Source organism: Monomorium pharaonis, chromosome 1, assembly GCF_013373865.1.
Source record: "Monomorium pharaonis isolate MP-MQ-018 chromosome 1, ASM1337386v2, whole genome shotgun sequence".
In the NCBI taxonomy this organism is placed as follows: domain Eukaryota; kingdom Metazoa; phylum Arthropoda; class Insecta; order Hymenoptera; family Formicidae; genus Monomorium; species Monomorium pharaonis.
The window spans coordinates 22,315,550-22,341,416 of record NC_050467.1 but is presented as its reverse complement, the minus strand read 5'-3'; the positions used below and the strand labels follow the sequence as shown (position 1 = coordinate 22,341,416).

The window sequence follows — 25,867 nt, the reverse complement described above, 5'->3', positions numbered from 1 at the left end:
TTACGTGAATTATGAAAATTTTCTGGAATTTTACAATTCCTGGCCGCGGTTGATGATAATACGGGGAAAGAATCGTTTGCTCGGTTTTTATTCATCGATATTTAAATTCATATCAATTCGTAATTTAATATTGCGCATATGATTAAGCATATAATTATATTTACGCAGAAAATACGATAAAAATAGTAAATTAGTTTTCTTTGTATGTATATGCGCCAATTTTTTTTTTTGTTTTTCTCATTTTGGCATATTGTGATAAAAGCGATGGAATTATAGACGAAGCTTGGAAATTGTGAAGACCAGCGAAATAATAATTGTGAAGACCAGCAAATAATTAGCAAATAATTAGAGGAAGTGGAGCAAAACAGAGTTTTCGAATATTACCCATGTCTGTAGCCCAGTTTGATGTTACTTAAATTCAATAGTTAATTAAATTTGAAAAATTTTATTGTAAATTATAAAATAAATCTTAATTCAATGGAAAATGTAATCTTAAAAATATCATAATATCAATTCTTATAACTTTTTCAGGATAAGAAAAAAGATGTCTTTTACATTACAACTATGAATGATAGATATAAAGGATCAAAATTTGAATAATATCATTAATACTGTGGTTACTTTATCAGAAGCAAAATATTAGTGTTCTAAGCACCTTAACTTGCGTATCTTCAGTCTATCTATCTCACTACCTATCTTAAAACTTAAATTAACACAGATATATTTTGCTGCTTTTGCGTAAAATATGAAATTAAATTATTCTGATAAATGTTTTTTTGTACTCGATATCGTTGTAAAATGTACACCGATCTGCTTACTTATACATACGGTATTTTCATTACCGTACTGTTCCATTATGTATTACACACACTGAGTTCTACACGTTACACGTGAATTACTCTGTTTGGATCAGAGAATCGTAGTCACACGGGAGTCGTCAACGTGAGGCGAAAGAAACAGGACTAGAATAATACACGAGTTTAAGTGAATTATTCAATCCCGATGAATATGCAATTTAAGAAACAAGCAGTGTTTGAATAGCGTAACGTCTGCTTTTAGATTTCAATCAAGACGGACGGCCGGATAACATCAGCTTTATGATCAAACGCGTCAAGGTACACAGCGAGGACGCGTTGAGAGACACTCATTATCGTTTTCCAGGCAATTATGGGGTGGAGAAATATTTAGAGCTCTTTTCAGGTAAAAGACCTCGTTGTCGCTCCCTTGGTTAATAAGCCGCAATGTGGCAGTAATGTCAATACGTCAATATCCGAACGAGGGAATTGCTGAACTGATAATACTGTTGATGTTTGCCCTGTTATAGAGGAGGATTATGACGCATTCTGTCTGGCTTACATGTTCACATATCGGGATTTCGAGATGGGAACTCTAGGTTTGGCGTGGACAGGCGATCTCAAGAATGCCGGCGGCGTGTGCGAGAAGAACGGGGTATGCGCGCAGGCAAAATAGACCTTCGTAAAAAAATGTCGATTATATTTTTAAAAAATTCATAAACAGCATGGAAGCTACTAAATTTTTTAAAAGAATTAAATTATACTAAACAAAATAGCAATTTATCCAATAATTGTTAAGTGTGTCGACGCCGACGTTACACTCGAAGCATAATTTTATTTACGGTGACCAGCCGATTTACTCCGACAAAATTTTTTTTTCTCGTGTAATTTCTTTTGATCGTTGAAGCGTAAATTGTCGTAAATACAAAGTTTAACGAAAAATAATCGTCGAAATAACGTTGCAGCATTACCGTGGCAGCATGAAGTCATTGAACACCGGTATAGTGACCTTATTAAATTACGGGAAGCACGTACCGCCTGCGGTCTCTCACGTTACTTTGGCTCACGAGATCGGCCACAACTTCGGTTCACCGGTACGTATATATACTTCCGTTAGTCGCGTTCAGAACGGCGCGTTTAGATCAGCGCGTCCCACATTCCGCGGCCTTGTTGTTGTATACTATATGTTATTCCGTCAATAAACGAATGACATACGCACTTCCGCTCGTACATCTCATTGTCTTTTCGTGTCTAGCACGATCCGGAACAATGTACACCGGGCGGCGAGGACGGTAACTTTATAATGTTCGCCCGTGCTACCAGCGGCGACAAGCGTAACAACAATCGCTTCAGTCCGTGCAGTCTGAACGCCATAAATCCCGTGCTCAACAGTAAGGCACGTTCGCCAAAGGGATGCTTCACCGGTGAGTTTTATGCCGCGGGAGCGGTATACAGCGGACGCAATTTATCGCGAAACATCGCGCTAAAACGAAATTGATTGAACCCCAGCTCCCATCCGCTCATCCAATTATTCCACCCTCGTTTGCGCTAACCCTGACGGTACTCTGCATTGTTTATTGTAGAGCCGCAAGTATCGCTGTGCGGCAACGGCGTGGTAGAGGAGGGCGAGGAGTGCGACTGCGGCTGGGAGGAGGATTGCAGGGACTCGTGCTGCTTTCCCCAGCGCCGTTATCCGCCGTCCGAGGAGACCCCGTGCACGCTCACACCACGCTCAGTGTGCAGTCCTAGTCAAGTATGTATGACGCTTGTAAAAAATGTGAGATGGACTGTATTGTCGAGGGAATTTTAGGACGACTTTTCTTCCTCAAAGTTTAACCCGAAGCCCGTAGCTGCGCTTGCGCTTTTTCAATCTTGAATATTAAATGTTAAGTGTTCAAGTGTCCAAATTTTTCAAATGTCTTCTTGTCCAACTATGTATTTAAACGTTTTGCTCAGATATTTGAATAGCAGGATACATATGTAAATGTAATATATTTAAATATGTCATATTTTAGTCATTTTTTAATGAACCTATTATTATATCTTTAATATTCAATAAAATTTTTGCCGTGCACAATTGCGCGCATTTAACGCAATGAACAAGTGTTTAATAATTGGCATATTCGTATTTTATGCAAAAGGTATTGAGATTCACCGGTGCATTTTTATCATTCATTGTTCGTTTATTTTGCCGAAAATGTTATTTAATTTAAGCAATATTGTATGAAATTACTTTAGGCAATTTACTCACAGATAATGTATAATGTAATTACGCAAGCATTTCGTGCGTATAACATGACGTAATTTCGACGGTCTGTTTACTTTCCCTTTCAGGGTCCGTGCTGTACCAGCGAGTGTAATCTCCGCTTCGGGGACAAATGCAGAGACGATAACGGCTGCCGCGATGCGAGCTTCTGCGACGGTCGTTCTCCATATTGCCCGCCATCTATTAACAAGCCTAATAAGACCATCTGTAACCGCGAACTGGTTTGCTTCATGGGGGTAGATATTAGTCCCATTAAAACTATACACGTGCTCTCTTATTAAATGAATAAGTGTAATTTGTCTCACGTGCGCGAAACTTGTGTTTCAACAGGAGTGCACTGGCAGCATTTGCCTGGCATACGGACTGGAATCTTGCCAATGCATACCAGGCCCGAACGATCCGCCGACGAAGGCTTGCGAGTTATGTTGTCGACTTCCCGGAGAAAATCAACCGTGCCTGTACGTTTACCTCGCATTATTTCGTTGATCGATTTGTGCAAAAAGTAATTTCAATTCAATCATTTTTTTTCGCAGATCGTCTTTCGATTGGAACGCTCCGCCAAATGATATTCCCGACATGTTTTCTAAGCCAGGAACTCCATGTAATGATTATAACGGTTACTGCGATGTCTTTCAAAAATGTCGCGAGGTAAGAGCGGAAGTTGGTCACGGAGAGGATAGCAGGTAGTAGATAGCACGGCGTTAATTAAAATATTTTATTCAGGTCGATCCAAGCGGTCCATTAGCAACTTTAAGGAAGCTCTTATTATCCGACGAGAGCCTCGCCACTTTCAGACGGTGGGTCGCTGAACATTGGTATGCAGCCGCTCTGATAGTTTTAGCGGCGATATCGTTGCTGGTATGTGTAAAAACATTACCTTTATTTTTTCTTGAATTAATATATTTAATAATTGTTATTTACTTTGAAAATTAAAGTTAGATTTTTAAAGTTTAGATTGTTTTCTTCTTTTATCATCCTAATTTATTATTTTTAATTAATAACTAGTTGGATGAGATTGTTACATTCAACAAGTTTAATAAAACAGAACAAATATGTTTTTATAAAAATAAGCACAAACACAATTATCTTATATATTTATACATGTTGAAAATGTTCACTGTCAGAAATGGCTAAGGAAAAGAAAAAAGTATGATGAGAGTAAGTGTAGGGATGTATATATATATACATATATATATACACACATTACACACACACACACACACACACACACACACACACACACACACACACACACACACACACACACACACACACACACACACACACACACACACACACACACACACACACACACACACACACAAAGCTAGCTAATAATGTTTATTGTAAAATAATTAGATTAATTGCGTTTTCCAAAATTCTTTGCGTATTTTTCTCTGATACATTTAATTAAAATATCTCGTAGATGTAAAATTTCTTGTAGCTGCTGCTAGCCAACGTAAGCTGTAAAACATTAAATAAAATGATAATTAAAAAAAATATTTTTTTTTTGTAAAATATATCTTTTATACTAAAATATATATGCTTATTAAGTAGTATACAGAAATAAAAATGTATATTTCTACTATAATAGTATCTTACTCTCAGTATTTCTAAATTATTTTTAATGAGAAAATAAATAGAAATTCAATAAAAAATAAATAAAATGTACGAACATGTAAAAAGATTTCTTTTTTCGTTTTTAGGTGGCCAGCATGAGATTACTGGGCAAACGACCGGACTTGAAGCTAAAGTCCGTCACGATAATTCACAGTTCTACAACGGAAACGGTACGGCTTCCGCCGGAAGGTACGGAAGGAGTGACGGTGCATCCACCGGCGGTACGTGCCAAACTTCCTCTTAGCAGAAAAGTTAGAGAAAAGAGGTGTCATCGCAAACATAAAGACGGCGGTCATGCTGACAAGTCCAATTATAAGGTAAAACTAATTTAAATGAGAAAATTAGAAAATAAATTATTTTAATTCTTATATTAACATCTATTAATATATTAGTTGGATATGTATATTTTGGAATTTAAGTTCTTTTAATTAATTAAGTTCTTTATATTTAAAGGACTGCCAAGAAAGAAGCAACAAAACCAACAAACGAAGAGATCATCTACCGGGCAGGCAGATGATTTTGCTCGAAAGAGACCGGCCGAAGTTTTGGACTGCTGTAACGCAAGAGAACAAACGGAAAAAAATTACATCGGTTAGAGATAAAGGACAAGGTACTAGTAATACTCCAGCCGGTAGCAGCGGTGATAATGAAAAGCGGAAGCGTAAAAAGCAACATAGAAAAGAGGTAATCGACTATTCGGCAATTCAAGCGGATAAGGAACCGGAAACGAATGCTGATCCTAAGAGCAAAGTACGCTCTTGGTTATTGGCATCTTCGCAATGTCGACCGGAAACGGGTGCGCGAACCAATGTCAACGGTTTGCCGAAAAGTAAGTCGACCCCGGTGGGTCTGACGACTAGTGCAGGGGCGGTTGGGTCCAGACTGCCGATGCCGAGGCAACAGGCATTAACGTCCGTACGTCGTTCTGGCGCGGAAGCTGGAAGAGCGGAACTGAAAAACTCGTCGAATTCCCTCGCTAGAAAGGAACGGGCGAGGCTCCAGGTGGTATACAAGCCGCCGTTCCGGTTTAGCGTGAAACTACGCAAGTCCGACAAGGTGGCGCAGGCACCGGCTACGGCTATGAATCACACGAACGCGAATAGTAGAACGACGAAATTGCCAAGAACTGGGGTGCTTTTGCGAACGGCTAAAAGGAAGGATCGAGTCAGGATAGGCAGAGCACGACAGATTGCCCCTACCGGTATCGGGAACAGCGGTGGTGATTTGCCAGAACCGGCCAACTCTGACCTGCACACCGTACCCTCTGATCTGGAAGTACTGCTATCCGAGAGCGAGTTTCTTTTCTCGGACACGTGACCATGGATTTCGATAACGAGCGTGTTCGAGTTCGTTTCGAAGTTTCTATGCGACTAAGTAGTTCTCGCATATTTTCATTCTTTATATCCGTGCGTGAGAATAGATAATAGATACTTAGGATGCGCGGGATGATAGATAATTTCACGTTGAATCGCTAACTCGTGCGTGGAAGAATCCCGTCCGAGAGAACGTGGAAGGGAAGACTTGTTTAGTTGATTTGTTGCCTGATCTGTCGAAAGATATTTTGGTTTTTTTTTTAACTGTTTGCTGACTGTTTTGTCCACACGTTGACGAGACGTTGCATTGATTCTCGTTATTCTTCCTTTCCGCACTTCTAGAATGGAATGATAGCGCGGCGACTGATTATGCATTCACGCGTTGTGTTCGTGGCAGTGCGACGAATGTTTTTCACGCGCAATTGCAATGAACGGAATTCGCGCTTCGATTTATGAACGTATGGGGTGTGCCGGCGTTAGCTTTCGATGATCAAGCCAGTTTTCTTCTTCCAAAGAAAGGGGCCAAATCCACCGTTTAAAGTGCGACTGGTGTAAGCGCCGCAAGTATATAAATACTGATCTATTCGTCTAATATTTCCCGGAACTATGCTATGTGAAAGCAAATTACGATTCGTTTTCGATGGTAGCTTTACATTTTCAGGGATCAGTGCGCAACATTAATCTCAAAATGCAATGCGGTATTTTGGGGCGTCGAAAGTAATGCTTTATCTTTAAAGTCTCTTTACACTGTGCCTGTTACTCTGTACCCTCTTTTCTGACGCTTAGGGAAAATCACGTCTAAGAATGGCGTAGTTTTCATTTAAATGGCGGTATATCGGTTGTGTGAGATAATGACAAAAGCTGAATTATTTCGACAGCCTTTATTGACTAATTTTTATTAGTCGCTCCCCTTGAGATTATAGCTCTAAATTGTAATGTAGCCGTGTGACACTGCATTAAAGTCGTTGCTATGATATGGCTATAAAATACTCTATTTTAACCCTAGCTGTTACATAGCTACATTACATACTTTGTATTATGGCCCTAGATATAATATAACTGAAGTACATCTTGTAAAATTACAACATTATATCTTTAGCTATGATATAATTAACATGTAATTCTATATTGTAGCTACTGTTATAATGTAATGTATTGGTAACAGCGTTTATTCGTAGCTAGGGCTTTGATATCGATGCAGAGGAACAAAATGTAGTGTACCACGATCAAATTGATCTGACATTGACGAGAACTCAGGCAGTTCCAAATAGATCGTCGGGATGTTCTCTTAGTCACCGCCCGATCTGCCTATAACATTAAAGTAATGTTATTATTCACTCGTGGTTCCTATTGTCGACAATTCCTAATTGCATCTCGTGAAGCATCCTGTCGAATATACTTTGCAATTTTTTCAGTACGTTCGTGAGAATTGTGAGACGACACGACAACGGATGTTGCTTATATTTTTAAAGACTGTATAAAATATCTTCAATGATACTCGTTATGCCGAGTTTTGGCAATTTCCGTTGTTTGTGGTTATTAACAAAGAATGTGTTACTTCTCCTATTTCCCATATGCAATCTTCAAATCTATCTGGTGCTATCATTTGATACTTACGCCTCTTATACGCCTGATTCCATTTGTAAATATGCTTTACCGCTCAGACATTCCTGTTTACTTTGCAAAAGATAAGTTGATTAATTAGAATCGATAAAGTAATTTTCTCTCTTGATGAAATTTTTTTTACTAACAGATTTTTGCAAAAAATATTTATATAATAGAACTCGGAATGTATTAACTTTGAATCGATTTTACACGATTTCTTACACTGAAATTATGTTTTATCTCCAAATATTCATATCCCCGTTAATATATCTATATACATATTGTACTAATCAAATATACAATATTTAAAATAAGAGAAAATATTTTTAATTACAAAATTAAATTAAGAAGAAGGTATCGTACGATTACAATTAATTTAAAATGAACATGTGAGAAAAAATATCGCCTTACTCTTGCTTTGCATTATATGCGTCCTAAAATCCATACATGCATTTATAAAACAGATTTCTATCGATTCTGCTTAATTAACGTTCTTTTGCAACGCATTGTCGAATGTGTTGCCGAGTTTAAGTTCCTTGCGCTCGCGGTACGTGCACTCGAGTTAAAAGCGTATCTTGATATAGATCGAGAATCTTGATATTCGTACATTCAACGTGTTTCACGAGTTAGCTTTATGTATGCATTCCTCTCGAGTGTGTCGCCACGAACTTTTGAGCTGCCACGATTTCACTTACGGCGACAAACCGCGATAGCCGGCTCGGTTAATCGTTATGAAATCGACTAAACTAGCTCTTATTAGCCAACACGTATGAGTACGGTTAATGCATCCTCTTTAAGATCCGTTTACGATCGCCGACTTCTCATACCATTGGCCTGAGACGCCGAAACGTGTGAGGAGTCGCTCTGTATAATAAAGTAACAAGGTCTGATCGATACGGACTCGATACTCAAGGATAATAACATTAATAATATTAATACGCTCGTTGGCGGCATTCGTTTTTGTATCATTCCTTAACAAGAAGTATTATTCAGTGGGTGAACGAGAAAGAGATAGAAATAACGTAAAAATAATTAATTACATTTTACGTATAGATTACTAAATGATGTAAACAGGGTCTGATAGGTTTTTTAAATTTGATTGAAGTTGTTTGATTAAAATAACATTGCTGTGTATTTGAATAATTTAACGCGAGCAATTTTATTTAAAACATATATTGTTTAGAGTTAAGTAAATTAGCTCTTGTGACGAGCTAAAAAATTTAATCTCTGAATTGTATACTGCTTTGAATTAAAATAAGCTGTACTGTTATTTAATTAAATTTTGTTTTTTAATTTTTTAAAGAACGTATTTAATTATACGTACATAATTGATTTTTGTAACAGTGTGTACAATCTTATAACAAATTGAAACTTCTACTTACATAGCGCTATGTATTGTATTAATATGCGTTTGTTAAAAGCAATTAGAAGCCTAATTTATTAAGTGAGCAATTTTAACTCCAAAGCTTATAAAACATTTACAATTATTACATATATAAGTAAATTAAGCTTCGCAAAAAATTGTACTTTGTTTAACTTATAGATACTTAAATAATTATACTTGGTCGACCGTGTTTTATACATTCATAATTGGCTCTGCAACTGCGAAGCTGGTGTTCAACAATTTGTGAGAGAAATCCCTTTATGTGTGTGTATACATGCGCTCCCGTAAATGTACTTAATTCATAAGAAGATGTGATGTTATACTTTTACATGAATCTGTAGCAGAATTGTTTAACTTGTAAGGAAATGTGCTTTTACTTATAAGACCGAGCTGTGTTATATTCTCTCTTGAATTAATCGGAAATTGAAATTGATTTTTATTTCGGTGAGTTAAATTCTCGACGCTCGACCGTCGAATAAAATATGGAAACAGCAATTTAATTGAATGGTATTTATTTTGTAAAATTAAATGTATTTTGTAAAAGGAAAATGTATCTTAACGTAATTCTTAATTTTGAGTAAAAATTAATTTTTTAAATTCAAAATTAAAGTATTTGAAAATTAATACGTCGAGAAGAAAGATACTGAAAAGAATAGAGAAATCACTTTCGCGTAGAGCGTCTGTAGCATTAAAATCCACTGAAATTTCAGTTCCAATTACCGAGTCTTAAACCGATTATGAGCCATGTCGCGCGATTCGCTTTGTTGTGCCTAGTCGCTGCGCAGAAATCGCTACGAATTCGCGTGCGAGCGCGGCGAGCGTTTAATATCCGTATTAATTCGGACACTCGTTAACTTCGTTCGTACTCCGTTGTGTCTATATGCATCTACACACATATATATACATATACACATATATTGTGATACATACTTATATATGTCGTACAAGTAAGTAGTAACAAGTAATAAGTGCGTATTCCGCTTTGGTCGTAAGATTTACGTTATAATCTAAAAAGAAGTAAAAGCCGAAAAGGGAGCGAAGGCAAGAAAGCGTGTAGCTTGATCGTAGAATCATCAGATAGACGGCAGAAATGTTCGGATATTCGGATTCTGTAATGTGTAGATGATAAAAGTAGCTGTTATCCTTGTGTAGTTTGTTCACTAAAAGACTATAGTCGCGGCAAAGTGAATCAAATTTATAAACGCGTATTGTAACGCGATCAATTTTTTTACTATTCTGAGATTCCGACGAGTGCGATGGGAAACGCATACATACGAAGAACATTTTCCGCTACTTGGAATTCATTCTGCAGCGAATCTCGATTAGCGTGAGATTTAACAATTGAGAAAATAATCAATTTATAGCGAAATCAAAGCGAAACGTAAGCAGGTTTAGAAGGGGAAATAGATATCTGTCAATCTTAATACATGATAACATTCGTAGTATTTTTGCATTGATGCACATTTTAGCACGTTTTAGAAACTTGAATGCAATTTTTTATTTCTTTTATTTAACGATTTAACCGATGAAATTATGATTAACTGCTATTTTATTCACTTAATATTTGTAAATTTAGAAAGAAATAATTATAGATGTTATTGTTAAGAAAGAGAGAATTACTAAGAAAATCAAAAAATTGTTTACGAAACATATGTACATTAAAGGGAAAGATTGGCGTTAAAAGGAATTCTGATTTCTATTTGAATTTCCTAAGTGAATAAGAAGACAGCAGAATAACGAAGTTAAAGTTTTCAATGGAAATTAGATTCCTTCTAACTCCGTTTATTTTACAGGACAAGATTAATCTACTTTTGTAAAAGGATAGCAGCTTTCTTGAGCTTCGAAATTTGATTATTGCTGATTATTATGAGATTCAAGACTGTCGTGTTTATATTTACATTAGCAAAAAAAAAATGGTTGATGCTGCCGTGCGTGAAATCTTTCTCTCGTACGTATGCGTGCTCGTCATATAATTTGAGAAAGCATTTGTAGTTTGGTAGTTCGTAGTTGAACACTATTTTTGATCCGCGAGTGATGATAAGATTGAGTCGATTGTGGGCGATTGCCAGCCACCGAACAAATTGATACTTGCAGTTAATGCTGTAGTCATTCCCGTTAAGCTCGAGTGCTTCTTATTCCATTTAATAGTTAGCAGTGGCGAGGGGTGATGAGATTGCACATGTCCCCCCCGCATGCCAAATGATACAACACACATACACACATACACAACACTCGGATCCGAACAAAGTCGAGGGCACAAGTGGTCTCGATCCGAACCTATTCGGAATATTTGATACGTCCGAGAGGCGAGACTGTTATTATTTTAACTCTTATACCGCGTACCACATAAACTTATAATTGATATAAGATATAATGGGGCTGCTGTATTTTTACACGGACTTTGTACAAATATAACGGAGGGAGTTCTCGTGGGGAGACCCTCGCGCCGGGGAGATATGTTGTACATACCTGTATATCAATAAATACTAGATGAAATGTGAACGAATAAAGAAGTTGCGACCGTGCAAAGCAAACACGCATTTGTATAGAGTGGGGATTTGGGAAAAGATACATTTGCATTTAATCGAACCTTCTAATAGAATATGCGTATCCTGATTTATAGAGAAGTGAAAGGGAATGACTATCATGTGAATTTTAAAAGTTAAATGAACTTTTGAAATTCTCGGTTTTTGAACTCGTTATTGCGCGGTTGTAAGCTTCAAACTTTATTAATATTGTTTTATTATCTTTTTGAATATGAAATTTTTTTATTGAGCGAATTTTGAGATCTACGTTAATACGTTAACTTAGATCATATTCGACGGTACTTTAATTAAATTGTAAATTATTTTTATTGTTTATTTTTTAGTTATTTATATATACATTAGTTTTTATTGTAATATTAATATTATGCATTTTTCTGTTGGAATTTTATACCAGAAAAATTTCATACCTATATTGTAAATTTTCAAGCATTCCTTCTATTACATAATGTTAAGTGTATCAATTATAAATTTATATCATTCAGCACAGCCTCTGATGCCAGTATCAATTATCTTTTTTTAAATCTTATTATCATTTCTGTTATTAAATTGTTTTGCACTTGTTGCAGTCAACTGATTTGTCTTTTTATCGTGAGTGCAAATTTCAGACTGCCTTTCCAAAATATTCATAGCGTAAATAATTCTGTTATTTGTTATTATTTCTTTTAAGTCTTGTCCATATTGAATTTCTGCAATATAATTATATGATTGTTTAATTTTTATATCTAGCATTTTCAGAATTTTGACATTACGAATGATATACATTGTAACTAAAATGTTATAATTATGGATATATATTTTAAAATTCAAAATCTCAAATATTGAAATATAATTTGAGTTTACTTTTTGCATGTCGTGTATTATTGTATTCTCTTTGTTTCTCGAGCTCTTTTTTTCGTTCTTCGGCTAAATATCGTGCAAACGCGGTATCAACCGCTTCATCTCTTGCTTTACGTTCAGCTTTCTGTCTCGCCTTTAAATAGTAAGAAAAATTTATGAAATTTTATGAGATTCTATTCTTGTTATGTAATTTCTGCATTTATACAAAAAAACAAGCGCAATTAAAATTTAATGATAATTACAAACAATAAATGATTAGAAAGTTATTTTAAAATATTTATTCTTTTTGAGAAAAGATTTGATTCGATGTAATAATTAACTTAATTTTACAGACGTATGGTAAATACCCGAATAATTTAATAATTGGCATTACCATATTAGTAATATCACATTGTTTCTTTAATACAGGTCTGACCGATTCTTTTATCCATTTGTTCCCTTGGTTTCCGAAATACAATTCGTCAGAGATTTCATGCTTCTTTTTCTCTTTATATACATTGGCTAACAATTTTTTAGCTGCTTTTTCTATCGCTGCTTTTTTCATCGCTTGAAATTCTACCTAAATCATGAAAAATAAACACTACTGTTTTTCATCTCGTAAATTTATTAGTTAAATCTTAAATATATTTAATATATTAAAGAAAAATATATTTTTAGGTCAAATCCAATTTTACTTTAATTTCGAGTTGCTTTTTTTGTCGAGCTTCCTTCTCTGCGATTACGCGAGCTATCCTTTCATTTTCATCTTTTAACGCTTTTTTATATTTTCTTTCCCATGCGTTTTTAGCCGCTAAAGACGCGGCCATCTCTGCTTTCAGAAGATTCGCGTTTTCTTTCCTTTTCCTTATCTTTGCATCTTCCTCCAGTATCTTTTGTATTGCTCGCTTCATTATCTTGCGATCTTGCTCTTTCTCCTCAATTCTGTTCTGTTGACGTCGTCGTTGATTGTCCACCAATTGTTTCTGCAGTTCATCGCGTAAATTCTGCTTTTTTCTTTTATTCTTGGTTCTTTGCAATTTCTCGATGCTTTCATCTTCATGCCAGAGCCTCAACAACTCTGCTTGATTCGCTTCTAGACGCACCTTTTCCTCTATCAGACGCGATCGGGCTTCGTTTACAGCACAACTCGGTTGCGAGCGAACAGAGGATTTTATTCGATCAGATCTTAGTGTGCGTTTTACTTCTTCGCCTGTAATTTAAGAAAACAGTTTTGTAAACGATACCTCACTAAGCAAAAAATCTTCTTGAAATGTTAAGAAAAGGATATAAGATTTTTTTTACACACAAATAATTCCCGATGAAATTGGGCGTAATCCTGAAAACTGCGTTTAGTAGAATTTTTATATGAATTGCAACATACTTCAGAAAATCTACATATTTTCTTAGAACTTCTCATATATGTGCATAAATACTGACAAAAAGATATAGATGTCTGAAAACTCCGAGAAAAATTTTCACCAGAGAATTCATATAAATCTTTACTTTCACGCCGCGATAATTCGGCAGCTAGCCTGTGCGCCATTTTAATTTCTTCTTGTTTTGCTTCAACAGCTATTTGGGCACGTGACAATTCTTCTGCTAATTAAGATAGCTTCTCAGTCTGTTCAGCCTGCACACGACGCCGCGCGATTTTGTTGTCGCATCGCTTCACCATCGATATATATTTGTCTTGGTTTCAATGCAGCTTCCTTCTCGTCCTTTATCCTTTTGTCCTTGTTCATTTTTATGTCTACCACGTACCATCCTCTACTAGAGTTTTCACCATCTTTATATTTCACTCCGACGTGTAATTTAATTCTTTTGGTATGTAGCAAATGGCGTATGCTTCGTGATAGTTGATCAATTTCAAGTAGTTTGATATTACACTTTGGTAATATGTGTGCTAGAAAAAAAAATTAATTGAAAATTTGTTTTCGTAAATTTATATCGATGTTTAAATTTATTCTTCTAATTGAAGATTTGCTTAACTTATACAATACAATTTCGAATAAATATACTGATTTATTATTTGGTTATTATAATTATAAATATATCATTATAATAAATAAGAGAAATCGCAATTTCTTAGTCGAAGCAAATCTTTTAGTACACGCTAATAATAATTTTATTAATTATAAAGTAAAATTTTCAGTGGATCGCATATTGATGTGGTTTGGTTGAATTAAAACATAAACGGAAGCTAAAAATATCTCAAATTAATCGTCAGATTTAATAACATTTGTTATGAATATCTCAAAAATACTACATATAAAAAGCATTCTTTTTTTCTTTAAAAAATTTTTATATTATCTGTAGCTGTACGCCTACGCGATCTTGACAGTGACAGTCAGATGGCGCCAGTCGAATTAATCATGCGCACTTGTGCAAGGGCGGCATATTGGAGATTGGACATTGGAGGATTGGAGTCGTGCGGTTGTGCTTGTGCATGGTGCTTTATCTACAGCAGCGGTGGACCGGGTGAACGCTAGGCGGCAAGTTTTTGTGCGTGTTTTCGGGTATTATTAATAAACCGTCACCACGTCTTTCCAATTCGCACCTTTTGGGTACGTATGTCGCTCACGTGAGCTGCAGAAACGTACTGATTTTCGCGCACGTGCTGAAAATACTCCGATATTTAAGTACAAATATCCCGTGCTCGTTGCTTAGGTTATCCGGAGGCGTCATATTGATTTCCGTTCGGCTTCGTTTATGAATCTACAGATATTATTTCAGACAGATGTTGGCTTGTGTCAGATACGTGAATACATGTCCTACTTTACTTAATTATTATCAAAATACATTGAAAAAAGTATAATATAACTTATGCATGTATGTATTTCTAAGGACGTATGCAGGTTAATTAATAGAATTAGACCCATTTGCATTAATGTAAATTAACTTTTATCTTGATTTAACATACTTTTAATTTTATTCTAATTTTTAGCACTAGGAAAAAATAAAGAGCAAATTAAACTGAGACCAAAATTAATTTACATTGATGGAAATAAATATTAAACTATTAGATTAAATTGTTAAATATTAGTTCTATTAAGTTTGGAGATAAATATGGATAGAAGAATTCTTATTTATTAATTTAAGAAATACATTCTAACAAAAGTTTATTTGAATAAGATAGAATGAATTACATTTTGCCATTGAAAATAGAAATTGTTATATTTTTAGGAAATAATATTTTTAAAAAAGAATATAAATGGAAATATAATTGTACTTTATTGGTCTTTTTAAAATTAGGATTTATTTTAAACTATATGTATAAAATTACAAATAATAAACATTGCCATTTACTGGTTTAAAATTATTGTTAATATAATTTTCTGGTACAGAAACAATATGGTACGAGGTCGTGGTGGGATGATCAGAGGTGGTCGTGGTGGTATGGGACGTGGAATGGGCTTTCCACGAAAGCAGTTTCTACCACGGCATCCATTTGATTATACGCTATGCGAGGCGGCTTTCCCACGTGTTAAACCTGCTCCAGATGAGTCAGACTTCCAGTCAGCTCTTGTGAAGAAAAACGCTGATATGTGTCCCACACCAAAGGAGCAGAGTTCTATCTTAAATCTCGTAACTAAGTTGCAGAGTGTTCTCGACAATTTGATTGTTGCACCAGGAAGCTTCGAAGCTTGTGTAAGTACACATATTTCCATTATATAATTGATTTTTAGTCATTTTCATATATCTATCTTATATCATATATGTACATTGATATCATATTATTTATTTTTATATGTATTTTTTAATGCAGCAACTGGAAGAAGTAAGACAAGTTGGTAGTTTTAAAAAAGGTACGATGATAAAGGGCCATAACGTTGCCGACATCGTTGTTATCCTCAAAACTTTGCCGACGAAAACGGCAGTGGAAGCTCTCGGGAACAAAGTCCATAATGACTTGAGGACCATGAACCTAAAGGAAAACTTCAGAGTTATGCAGACCGAGCACGGATTTGATATCGCTAACAACGAAGCCACTGTGCGCGTATTAATAACCACGTTACATCAAAATCTACGCAAATTGGAAGCGGAGCAACATTTGGACGTTAAAATTTGTCAAGGTGATTCTCGTGTTTCTATCTTGTAGCTAATAGAAGTCTTGGCAATTGTTACTAAAATTATGTGAATTATATATATAATATTTCTTGTAGGACATCTCGCTGCTATCAGACACTCTCGTTGGTTTGAAGAAAACGCTCATCATTCTAGTATTAAGGTTCTAATTCGATTACTTCGTGATCTTAGAAGCAGATTTGAAGGTCTGGAGCCATTATCCCCATGGATGCTGGATCTGTTGGCGCATAACGCCATAATGAACAATCCCAGCAGACAAGCGTTACCGATAAACCAGGCTTACAAGAGAGTGTTGCAGTTGCTCGCTTCTGGGCTGTTTCTCCCAGGATCAGCAGGTACTTTAAAAACTTGCTTGTTCTTAAAATTAAAAGTCTTTGATAGTTACTATTCGGAATTATATGACGTCCGGAATAAGGAAACGTGTTAATAATTCTTAATTGCGCCATTGATGAATTGCAAAAATTATTTGTGTTCTAATACTAACAGATTATGTAGATATTGACTTAATCGTATAATTTTACTAGAATTACATAAATTATAACAATATTTTTCAGGCATTTCCGACCCGTGCGAGGGTGGCAATATACGCGTGCATACGGCATTGACGCTCGAGCAACAGGATCTCGTATGTCTCACTGCCCAGACATTGCTGCGCGTACTGGCTCATGGTGGCTATAGACCACTGTTGGAAGGCTCCAACAAGCTCGCGGTGGAGATGAGCGTGTGGGCGGGAGGTGTAGTGGCAAGTCCGTTAGACAAGGCATACGAACCGCCAACGGAACAGGAGCAGCAAGAAGACATGGATGAGAGCAATGAGGAGATGATCACCGAGAGTGTTTAGAATCTTAGATACAGTGGGAACGTTTTCTGAGTTCCTCTTTTTGTAATGCTCTTTGTCGGCGTTTCTTGTAAAACGTATTATATTTATAACGTGACGTTTCCACACATATATTTCGATGATAAAGGAATTCGGTTAATGATCTGTAAAATTATACTTTTATATGGTGTTAATATTCGCACCACAATCAATCCGGCAATGAAAATATGTGAATGTGAGATTTAAAATAAAATTTAGACTAATGTGCACTCTACTCGATTAAATTATTTGTTCTACTTCTAATTATTTTCTGCACGTATAACACTTTAAGCACCTATGCTTTTAACGACAGTTGTATGAATGCCAGAGATTTAATCTCTGAGGTTTAGTCTTGTAAATATTTTTCATCGAAACATGTATCCAATTTCATTTGGTTAACATAATGATTATTGCACGGATGCCGTGTAAATTCCGTGGTTAAGAAATCAGCCGTTTCTTTATATATCGCATATACTCTTCCACGTACTGTCGACTGATGGTGATACATTAGGCCTCTCTAGATAGTATGTGCTTACATTTCGTATGCACTTACAATCTGGCAGTGATATGCATGTCTCTCAACGAAGTGATAGAAAATATCAGTCTTCATTTGATAATCTAATGTAAGCAAGGATCGTTCTCTGGGTTTCTGGCGACCCGCGCGCAGTTAACTGTACGGGAACTGGTGCCTGGGCGAATTGGCATCTTGAAGAGTTTGCCCTGAGGCATGCACACGCAGACTTTGTACTGCTCCTGGCTCTCGGTTGGGCTTTGCAGGAACATCGGCGCCACTGGGATATTCTCCACGTTGATGGAGATGCCATCCTTGGCGTCCAGCACGACGCTGCCGTTCACGCTCTTTAAGAAGATGTCGAGATCGGCACTCCACACGATGTCCTTGCTCTCCATGTGCACACCCTCCGCGCCATGCAACGAGACTTCATTCTCGGACTTGATCGCCAGACTCTCGTTGACCGGCGACGTGATTCGATGGGTTTCCGCGATCCTCACATCGATTGTCTCGACACCGTTCGGTAGACCAAAGTTCGGGAAATCCGTGGTGAAGTAGATCGCACCCGTACGCGGATCCTTCACCTCAAATGATTCCACCTGCGACATAGTGGTACCGTTCGGTAGAACGCCCAGCTTTGGATGCGCCTCGTAGATACGTCCGCGGCTCCTCACGTCGACGCGAATTCCAGCCTCGTCGCCGGATATTTCCATCGGCTCGTCGCCGTAACTCTGACAGATGCCCGATTGCAGGGATATCTTCAGGAAACGCAAAGAAACATGATATAATATTGAGATTTATGAGAAAATATTGATGTATCGAGAGTAACATAAAATTCATACGGAACTTAATAGAATTGTTTTAGTCTTTTCGATACGCTTGTCTACATATGTCATCTTTATAAATATGCAAATATATATATATGTATATACCTTGTCCAAATCTGTCCTTCCATAAAACTTGACAAGATTTTCGTCTGGAATTACTTCCATAGCTTCCATTCCCTGACTTATGCGTAAAACAGCAATGACAGTAATGTTGAGAAAAAGATTGCAGAGGCCAATTATCGCCAGGATCAAAGTCAACGTCCAGAGACAATAACGTCTCTTAATGGACTTTTCGCCTGTCAATGACATGCCATACGAGGAAGCGATTGTCCTGTTAACATCGTCCAAGCAATATATTAATCATACAAAGTTATTTTAATTTATTCTAGCTTGAATTAGACAGATATTTTTAATTAATTGTACTTAACTGGATTTTAATTAATTCCAATTATATATTTTCTATTTATTTTCTGTTTAATTAGTAACATTGATTTACATAATAATAACAAAAAAATAAAATAAAAATTACACACTAAAGTAATCATAAGCAATTAATACTACAGACTGTACTCACTTAAATTTCTTTAAAAAAAAAAAAAAAGCTATTAATGAAGTAATTTGTTTTGCTATAAATTAAATTTTTTTTAGGATATTAAAAAAAAATGTATTGAACAAGAGTTACTTTGTAATCTAATGCACGAATATTTTCTTATTCACCTTGCATGCATGCTACCGCAACTATTTTGTCGAATAATGCCCTTAATCAGGGGTCCGTCACTGTTGGACAGATTGTCGTCAGCCTTCGATATCGATGGCGAACCAGTATCATTTCCGCATACATCTAGGAGAGCCGACATCGGACGTCCTTTCGTTTACCTGTCAAAAGATAAACGTCAATTTGTTATAAGAATTACAGAAAAATCAGATGACTAGATAAATTGTATATATGTATAAATATAAAAATAAAAATATGCAATACAAATATAAAAATATATCATTTATTTCGCTCAATCAAAGAAAAATATTAATTCTATGGCGCTAGTGACACTGTTATAAATCAAAATTTTGCTCCTTCGGTAGAGAAAAATATAGTTTTATGTCACGATAATACAATTATACTCTGGAAATGATATATTTATGACGATATTTGATTTTATCGATTTATATAGTTATAAATTACAGTGCACTAATGTAGGCAACAAAATATACGGTAACATTGCACATATAACTATTCGTACCTCGTGTCTTCAGCATCGTGATAATCCTAATTAGAATCAGTGATAATCATAATTAGAATTAGTTTTGTGTTTTGCCAAAAATAACCCTTTTATCGAGAGATTCGCGAGGTGTCGCACTTAACGGCAAGCTCCTCCACGTTAAATAATAATGTCCGTCTTACCGCGAGAAGTGTAGCGGGTTGCTTCGTGAACGGTTTCTTACCTTGGCTGGAACCAGCAACGTCGAGGGAGACGATCGTCTCTTCAAATAAACGAAAATAGATGACCGCGTTACGTTCCGGACTTTCGCGGATTTATCGACGACCGGGAGCGATGGAAGTAGGTGAAGATACACTACTGGTCGGCGCTTGCGCGTCCAGGGATCAATGCCGAGTGTCCTCAGGAATTCTACCTCTACTCGCGCGCATCTGTTCGGAGAGTCTGCACATTCGCGCTTCTTTTTGACAAACGCAAAAAATAGGAGATCAAAAGCCCCAAGCAAATAGAGCTATAAAAGTGTATGGCATAAAGATTAACAGTTTTAATTTTTTATATTTTTACGTATACAGTATCAGAATGTAATTATATGTACACTAAAGTCCGATTTTTAATAGAAATTTGAATCAGAAATGAACCAAGTCTGTGTTATATCAGAGAGAAGCCTGAGAGCGGTAGAAATACAAGCTCTATAAATGCGAAAATTCAATCCTAAAAACAAAATTAATTACCTTTATCATGTTCTGTGTTACCCATTGACCGAAACATCGTGTCTACGCTGGCTCTCCCCCTAGACATGCATCTAAAAAAAGTTGACGAAAAGAAATGAATTTATTATAATCGACAGAACAAGTTAAAAAATAAATAAAAGTGCAAATTACAAGAGAAGCATATTATGCATATTATGTAAGATGTTTTACTAAGTTACTGTTAACAACAAGTTACTGTTAATTCGCCTGATATTCCTACTCAGCCAAAACCACTCCTCAAATTTTCTTATTTAGCTTGTGTCTGTTTCTTACATCCATTTTTTAAATACAACTACTCCCATGATGTCTGTTTCCTATACCCATTTTTTTATACAACTATTTCCACAAAGTCTCTACGACGGAAATGTCATCGGAAAGTCCAATTCTTTAAATATTTCAAAAATCAAATTCCTTGTTTTCTATTTGATATTTAGGAAAGTATTGCTATAGTCATCTGAAATAAAATGTATACCTATTTATTATAAAATTCGTAAACCATACAGAAATATGAGTTTTATTATAATATAAAAGTAGCAATTCAGAATTAATAAAAAATTTTATTAAAATATCATATTGTAGCATATAGATATATTAATTTGAGATATTTATTTATACAAAGCTTGCATATAGCAAAACTTATGGAAGTTTATTAAATCTATTTATACACAGAAAGAAAGCAATTCCTGCTGCGACTTTTGGACATCTGTGTCTTTTATATTGACTAAAATTATGATAAATTTCACTCACAATTTTATATCTAACATAAAGAAGTTAAATGTATAAAAACAAAGAATGCGTAGTTAGTAAATGTTAAAGTAGTTAATAAATTTTTGATAACTTAGGAATACTATAAGTATCATATGCATTTCATGTTTTAACAGTATTCACAGTTTTAATAGAATAGAAATAAAATATTGTATTGTCCCTTGATTCTTTTTTCATTGTTTTTTGATTCTTAAATTTAAATTACAATTTTTAAAAAACATCTGATGTAAGAAATCATCAGTTTACTTATATAAATTCAAAAAAATTATGTTTATAATAAAATATAATTAATTATACAAGTCTAATTCAAAATCGTCTGAGTTGCTTTTTAAATCTCTCATAATGGTAATCGTCCGTCGCCTTTTCTCCATAATCTTTTTGTTTTCCTCGAATGTCTTCTTTGGTAGTGTATTTTTTCTTGTTGCTGAATTCCTGCTGCGACTTTTGAAAATCTGAGTCTTCTATGTTGACTAAAATTACAATAAATTTCACTCATAATTTTATATCTAACATGAAGAAGTTAAATGTATAAAAACAAAGAATGCGTAGTTCGTAAATGTTAATGTAGTTAATAAATTTTTGATAACATAGAAATACTACATCATGTGTATTTCATGTATACATAGGATCACTACAGCAGTTGCGGAACAATTACCAATAAATAACTGTTAAAAAAAAAATTAAAATAATATAACTTCGAAATAATAAGTTGCAAATATTTTTTAATTAAAACCCTATATAAATTTAATTAAAATATTTTTTATTTAAAAATAGTAATTATATATTAAATTTTTTCTATTTGTTCATTGACTAGTATAGTGATCTGATCCTATCTATGAAAAATGAGAATAAAATTCGCACAGCTGTTTTGTTGTATAAAATTCACAGCCATATTTGTAAGAACAAATTGTGAGAGCCCATCTTTTTTTTGTGTCTGTCCTAAGAAGTTTTAATTTTATCTCGTCCGTAGCTTCAATGTTACGAATTTTGGGTCTGAAAATTAATTGTGCTTTTAAGGAAAATATTGATTATAAAACTTATGTTTTAAAAACTGTACAATTACAAATAGTTGAATCATTTGATGTTACTTTAACTTTGACGAATTATTTCCACACACTTGCATGCAATATACATTTAACATTTTAAAAATATTTATTGTATAATTATAATATAAATGTACTCACTCTATGCCAAGATCGACTTCTGGAATATCAGATAACATTTGATTCGAAAGCATTTCCTCGCTACAATTGGTCGAGCTTTGCCTCAAATGTTCCAGTACTGCATGCAACACTGCTTCCTCTGGTGAGCAATATGATCCCTTATCATTATTCGTATTATTCGCTGCATCATTATTTTTACTCTTGCGCTTCAACAATTATTCTTCTGTATACTTGACCCTGTAAATAGGAATAGTTATATAAGGATACAAGACATACAAATGCAATGAGTAATAATTCCAGTAAAATATATATATTCTCTTATTGCTGATTAAATATCAATATTAAATGTAAGAGAGAAAGAAGTTAAACTTCGCCATACATACATTTCTTCGTTCTCATCGTCTTTATTGGTCTCCATGTTAAATTGCATTTCAATGGCAGTGTTGTAGGCATCGCTCGGCTTATGTTTTGTATTCTTCAGCACAACCATATTTTTCTCCGATTTTCATATTAAAGGGATCCGACTAAATTAATATAGACCTCGCGTCACTTCTCTGATCTATCATGAATTTCACTTCTTTACATATCATATAAGTATTTTACCATCAACACATTGGATACAACGCTTTCTCCGAGCGCCAAACCAACATATCGACGCCAGCCGGTCTCTCGCGGAGTTTCTGAATAATCTTTGTTTCCTCGACGTTCTCCCTGAAATAAGTTTCCTCTTAATCTAAGTTCTACACTACACAATTAATTAAAAATAGAATAATGTGCAACCCTAACTTGGACATTTTCTCTTCCTCGCTGTCATTGTTATTCGAGAAGCTTCGCGTTTCCTTAAAAGTTTCGTCTTCTTCTTCTTTTTAAACTAGATATTATGCGTTTCGTTGTCTCCGCATCCTATTCTTTCTTAATTAATTAAACCTGCTATATCCCAATATCTCCTTCCAAGTAAAATCAAAACAGGGAGGTATTTTCAAGGTTAGTTTCGTCCGAAGGTTAGTTCCGTCACGACGGAATCAATGTTCCCAAAACAGACTGGAAAAATTATTATAAATAAAAAAATACATTTTTATTTAAAAAAAAAATATTTTTCTGTTATTTTATATAAATTTAATGTATAGATAAAATAATTTATTTAATAATATAATATTTAATGATAATTGCTTTCATAATATATATATCGAATCTATCGAATCAATTATCGATCGATGTGGGAGATCGATTTGACTCATATTTTAATTTACGCATACTTTTTATTTTTATGTAAAAGTAATTACAATTTGTGAAACATGAATTAATCATAATTAGCTTTATTAGTGTGAAAAACGCAAAGTTCAAAACGGTATATATCGCAGAAGCACTCATCTTGACGCGTGAAGTTAGCGCTAAAGATGATCATCTCTGACTCGAGCCAACTTAACACAGTTCTCTGTTTTAGGGGTTCACATGCCTTCCGGAACGGAATGGGACGCTGGGTTCACTTTCTTTCCGGAACGGAACGGGACGCGGGACACATCAGCTCCCGATCGAGTCTTATTCACAAATCATATAATCGGTAAATATGACGCATATTTAGCTTGTATTGCGTTTCATTCGAACGCGTATTCCTCGTAGCGTAAATCGCGACGTGTGGAACGGTCGGGCAATTCTAACATGCGACAATAATTCCGTGCCAAAGTCGATCGCGCGGGAAAGGTACCCCCTTCGCCATATTAACAGCGTTCTCTCTTTATTTCACTCGCGGAATCCGTGACAATCAGTAGCAATCCCGAGGTGTATCGGCTCCGCGACGTGTAATCGCCGCGCGAAGTTAATCGGCACGATAAATGAAACTGCCTCAGGTCATTCTAAACCATATTTACCTGTCATTTTCAGAACGCAACGAATGTGGAACGACACGCCGCCGCAAGTGCTAGAACAAGTGCTATCGCCAAGTATTTAATCGGTAAGTTAAGACTTTAGGTTAAATTTGTGTCGCAAATCGCTCGAACGCGTATACATCCAATTCGTTCGAACGCAGATCGCGATATGTTAATCATGGCCCACGAAGTTGACTGTGGGCAGGAAAGAAACTTCTATCGCCATTCTTAATTGCATTTTTTTCTCATTTTCAGAACTCGACAGAGGTGGAACGACCCGGCGCTGTATAGGACGGCATCGCAGATCATAACTGGTAAGTGTAACGTACACATCTCAGTAAGCAAAAAATAATTTAAGATTTTGTAAATCATAAACTAATACTAAGATTTTATTTAATTATAACTCTATCGTAGTTTATTATAACATTAAAATAACATTAATATGTATCAAATTTGTTAATTCTTTTTATGAATTGTGTAATGATTTATTTGATGTTTTCAACATCATTTTAATTTTATACATACAGCTTTCAAATAGAAAACAATTAAATTTATCCAGTGAACCAAATTTCTTTACATCTTCTGTTAAATGAATGAGATTATGAACATTATGATTTATAAATTCTTATTTATGTAAGATATAATATACACAGACTCTGTGTATTGTAAACTTTGGTTTTTTTTCACAAAGAAACCAAAGGGATAGTCAACTCTAAATCAAAATTACTTAAACATGTGTATAGTGTTCATTGTTACTTAATTCAACTGGCAAAAATTACATGACAGAAATTACAAATTCTATATATAACAGTAAAAAATCAAATACATATATAAATCTATATAAAATATAGATTTTATTTATTTATAATTTATGTGATTCGTGGCTTAGGTGTTTCGATGCTTTCTAATTATTTTCTTCTTTTCTTTGTACATCATATAAACATTACATTTTTATATAATTCTATATTTTTATATAATCATATATATATAATGCATGTAAAGTTGATTGCTCGCATCTCTCAAAATTTATTGTTGTCGCTTTTTTGCAATGTCAATTGTTGTAATTTAGTTTTAATTTTTAAAAAATAAGTGAAAAGTTAAGTAGCGCGTCTGTGGTGTCTAGTTTTATATAAAACACAAATTAAATATTTGATAAATGTAAGAATTATGTTTTTAAATTGATTTTGAACACTACTTTAATTTAAGTTTTATGTTTGTCTGTTGTATCATCGTAGCTACGTATAACGCCACATTTATGAGAGGAGGAGGAGGTTCAGGAAGAGTATCGGACCTCAGCGAAGCAATCTCGGGGTAAATATTTTTTATTTGCACTAATTGTTTTTTTGTCATTTACTTGGTTTTCTTCCAACAAATTTCAAAAATATATAGAAAAAGAAAGAAAATGTACATGACATTTTTAATATTACATATTTATTTTTGTAATAATTAAAAAGAATAATATTACTAAATTTTGTGGCTACGTGTGT

The 25,867-nt window shown here is 34.8% G+C and overlaps 5 protein-coding genes and 1 long non-coding RNA gene across 11 annotated transcripts in view; 3 read left to right on the top strand and 3 right to left on the bottom strand.

Moving 5' to 3' along the window:
- LOC105833729 (disintegrin and metalloproteinase domain-containing protein 10) overlaps nucleotides 1-11,516 on the top strand; it is a 65,276-nt gene extending 53,760 nt beyond the window's left edge. The window contains 12 exon segments of the mRNA XM_036293797.1: nucleotides 1,060-1,200; nucleotides 1,325-1,449; nucleotides 1,760-1,888; nucleotides 2,050-2,218; nucleotides 2,378-2,547; nucleotides 3,129-3,296; nucleotides 3,391-3,518; nucleotides 3,594-3,708; nucleotides 3,784-3,918; nucleotides 4,767-4,997; nucleotides 5,118-5,228; nucleotides 5,230-11,516. Of these exon segments, the coding sequence (XP_036149690.1) occupies nucleotides 1,060-1,200; nucleotides 1,325-1,449; nucleotides 1,760-1,888; nucleotides 2,050-2,218; nucleotides 2,378-2,547; nucleotides 3,129-3,296; nucleotides 3,391-3,518; nucleotides 3,594-3,708; nucleotides 3,784-3,918; nucleotides 4,767-4,997; nucleotides 5,118-5,228; nucleotides 5,230-5,997 (2,390 nt within the window). The 3' untranslated portion in view covers nucleotides 5,998-11,516.
- Nucleotides 10,593-14,627, bottom strand: LOC105833724 (vicilin-like seed storage protein At2g18540). Of its 4 annotated transcripts, none has more exons than XR_004965026.1 (3): nucleotides 13,848-14,627; nucleotides 12,369-13,554; nucleotides 10,593-12,214 (listed from the first exon to the last, which is right to left on the bottom strand). XR_004965026.1 is itself a non-coding variant. In XM_036293792.1 (3 exons), the coding sequence occupies exons 1-3, from the start codon at nucleotides 12,907-12,909 to the stop codon at nucleotides 12,045-12,047; spliced, it is 471 nt and encodes a 156-aa protein (XP_036149685.1). In that variant the 5' UTR covers nucleotides 12,910-14,627; the 3' UTR covers nucleotides 10,593-12,044. The 4 variants fall into 4 exon arrangements, 2 of the variants coding, with proteins under 2 accessions (XP_036149685.1, XP_036149678.1); XR_004965025.1 differs by having other exon boundaries at nucleotides 10,593-12,498; nucleotides 12,739-13,554; XM_036293792.1 differs by having other exon boundaries at nucleotides 12,369-12,498; nucleotides 12,739-14,627.
- Nucleotides 14,628-14,761: 134 nt separating this feature from the next.
- LOC105833726 (interleukin enhancer-binding factor 2 homolog) lies at nucleotides 14,762-17,516 on the top strand. Of its 2 annotated transcripts, XM_036293769.1 has the most exons (6): nucleotides 14,781-14,908; nucleotides 15,012-15,102; nucleotides 15,689-15,992; nucleotides 16,111-16,417; nucleotides 16,508-16,765; nucleotides 16,985-17,516. In XM_036293769.1, the coding sequence occupies exons 3-6, from the start codon at nucleotides 15,696-15,698 to the stop codon at nucleotides 17,269-17,271; spliced, it is 1,149 nt and encodes a 382-aa protein (XP_036149662.1). In that variant the 5' UTR covers nucleotides 14,781-14,908; nucleotides 15,012-15,102; nucleotides 15,689-15,695; the 3' UTR covers nucleotides 17,272-17,516. The 2 variants fall into 2 exon arrangements, with proteins under 2 accessions (XP_012531132.1, XP_036149662.1); XM_012675678.3 differs by lacking the exon at nucleotides 15,012-15,102 and having other exon boundaries at nucleotides 14,762-14,908.
- On the bottom strand, nucleotides 17,423-20,296 carry LOC118644058. Its single transcript, XM_036293774.1, has 4 exons — nucleotides 20,065-20,296; nucleotides 19,342-19,500; nucleotides 18,730-18,955; nucleotides 17,423-18,555 (listed from the first exon to the last, which is right to left on the bottom strand). The coding sequence occupies exons 2-4, from the start codon at nucleotides 19,479-19,481 to the stop codon at nucleotides 17,905-17,907; spliced, it is 1,017 nt and encodes a 338-aa protein (XP_036149667.1). The 5' UTR covers nucleotides 19,482-19,500; nucleotides 20,065-20,296; the 3' UTR covers nucleotides 17,423-17,904.
- A 751-nt stretch (nucleotides 20,297-21,047) lies between these two features.
- LOC105833727 (telomere length and silencing protein 1 homolog) lies at nucleotides 21,048-23,422 on the bottom strand (the record flags this gene model as incomplete). Its single annotated transcript, XM_036289859.1, is given in 10 exon segments — nucleotides 21,048-21,822; nucleotides 22,214-22,293; nucleotides 22,295-22,345; nucleotides 22,537-22,752; nucleotides 22,899-23,009; nucleotides 23,011-23,039; nucleotides 23,119-23,165; nucleotides 23,168-23,226; nucleotides 23,302-23,344; nucleotides 23,347-23,422. Coding segments are annotated over 10 exon segments (876 nt in total), but the record flags the coding sequence as incomplete, so codon positions are not given.
- A 209-nt stretch (nucleotides 23,423-23,631) lies between these two features.
- On the top strand, nucleotides 23,632-25,792 carry LOC118647876. Of its 2 annotated transcripts, XR_004965034.1 has the most exons (4): nucleotides 23,632-24,076; nucleotides 24,397-24,466; nucleotides 24,636-24,694; nucleotides 25,616-25,792. It is a non-coding gene; the product is annotated as an uncharacterized LOC118647876 (long non-coding RNA). The 2 variants fall into 2 exon arrangements; XR_004965033.1 differs by lacking the exon at nucleotides 25,616-25,792 and having other exon boundaries at nucleotides 24,636-24,794.
- Nucleotides 25,793-25,867: the final 75 nt, after the last annotated feature.

What these genes read in the sequence shown, in the direction of transcription:
- LOC105833724 (XM_036293785.1), bottom strand. Translation starts at nt 13,887, where the DNA reads ATGGCGCACAGGCTAGCTGCCGAATTATCGCGGCGTGAAA. An exon ending in CGAATTATCGCGGCGTGAAA is followed by an intron (nt 13,555 to 13,847) that starts GTAAAGATTTAT and finishes CTTAAATTACAG; the next exon opens with GCGAAGAAGTAAAACGCACA.
- LOC105833726 (XM_012675678.3), top strand. Translation starts at nt 15,696, where the DNA reads ATGGTACGAGGTCGTGGTGGGATGATCAGAGGTGGTCGTGGTGGTATG. An exon ending in GGACGTTAAAATTTGTCAAG is followed by an intron (nt 16,418 to 16,507) that starts GTGATTCTCGTG and finishes TATTTCTTGTAG; the next exon opens with GACATCTCGCTGCTATCAGA. An exon ending in GTTTCTCCCAGGATCAGCAG is followed by an intron (nt 16,766 to 16,984) that starts GTACTTTAAAAA and finishes AATATTTTTCAG; the next exon opens with GCATTTCCGACCCGTGCGAG.
- LOC118644058 (XM_036293774.1), bottom strand. Translation starts at nt 19,481, where the DNA reads ATGTCGGCTCTCCTAGATGTATGCGGAAATGATACTGGTTCGCCATCG. An exon ending in TGCGGTAGCATGCATGCAAG is followed by an intron (nt 18,956 to 19,341) that starts GTGAATAAGAAA and finishes CGATGTTAACAG; the next exon opens with GACAATCGCTTCCTCGTATG. An exon ending in GAAGGACAGATTTGGACAAG is followed by an intron (nt 18,556 to 18,729) that starts GTATATACATAT and finishes CGTTTCCTGAAG; the next exon opens with ATATCCCTGCAATCGGGCAT.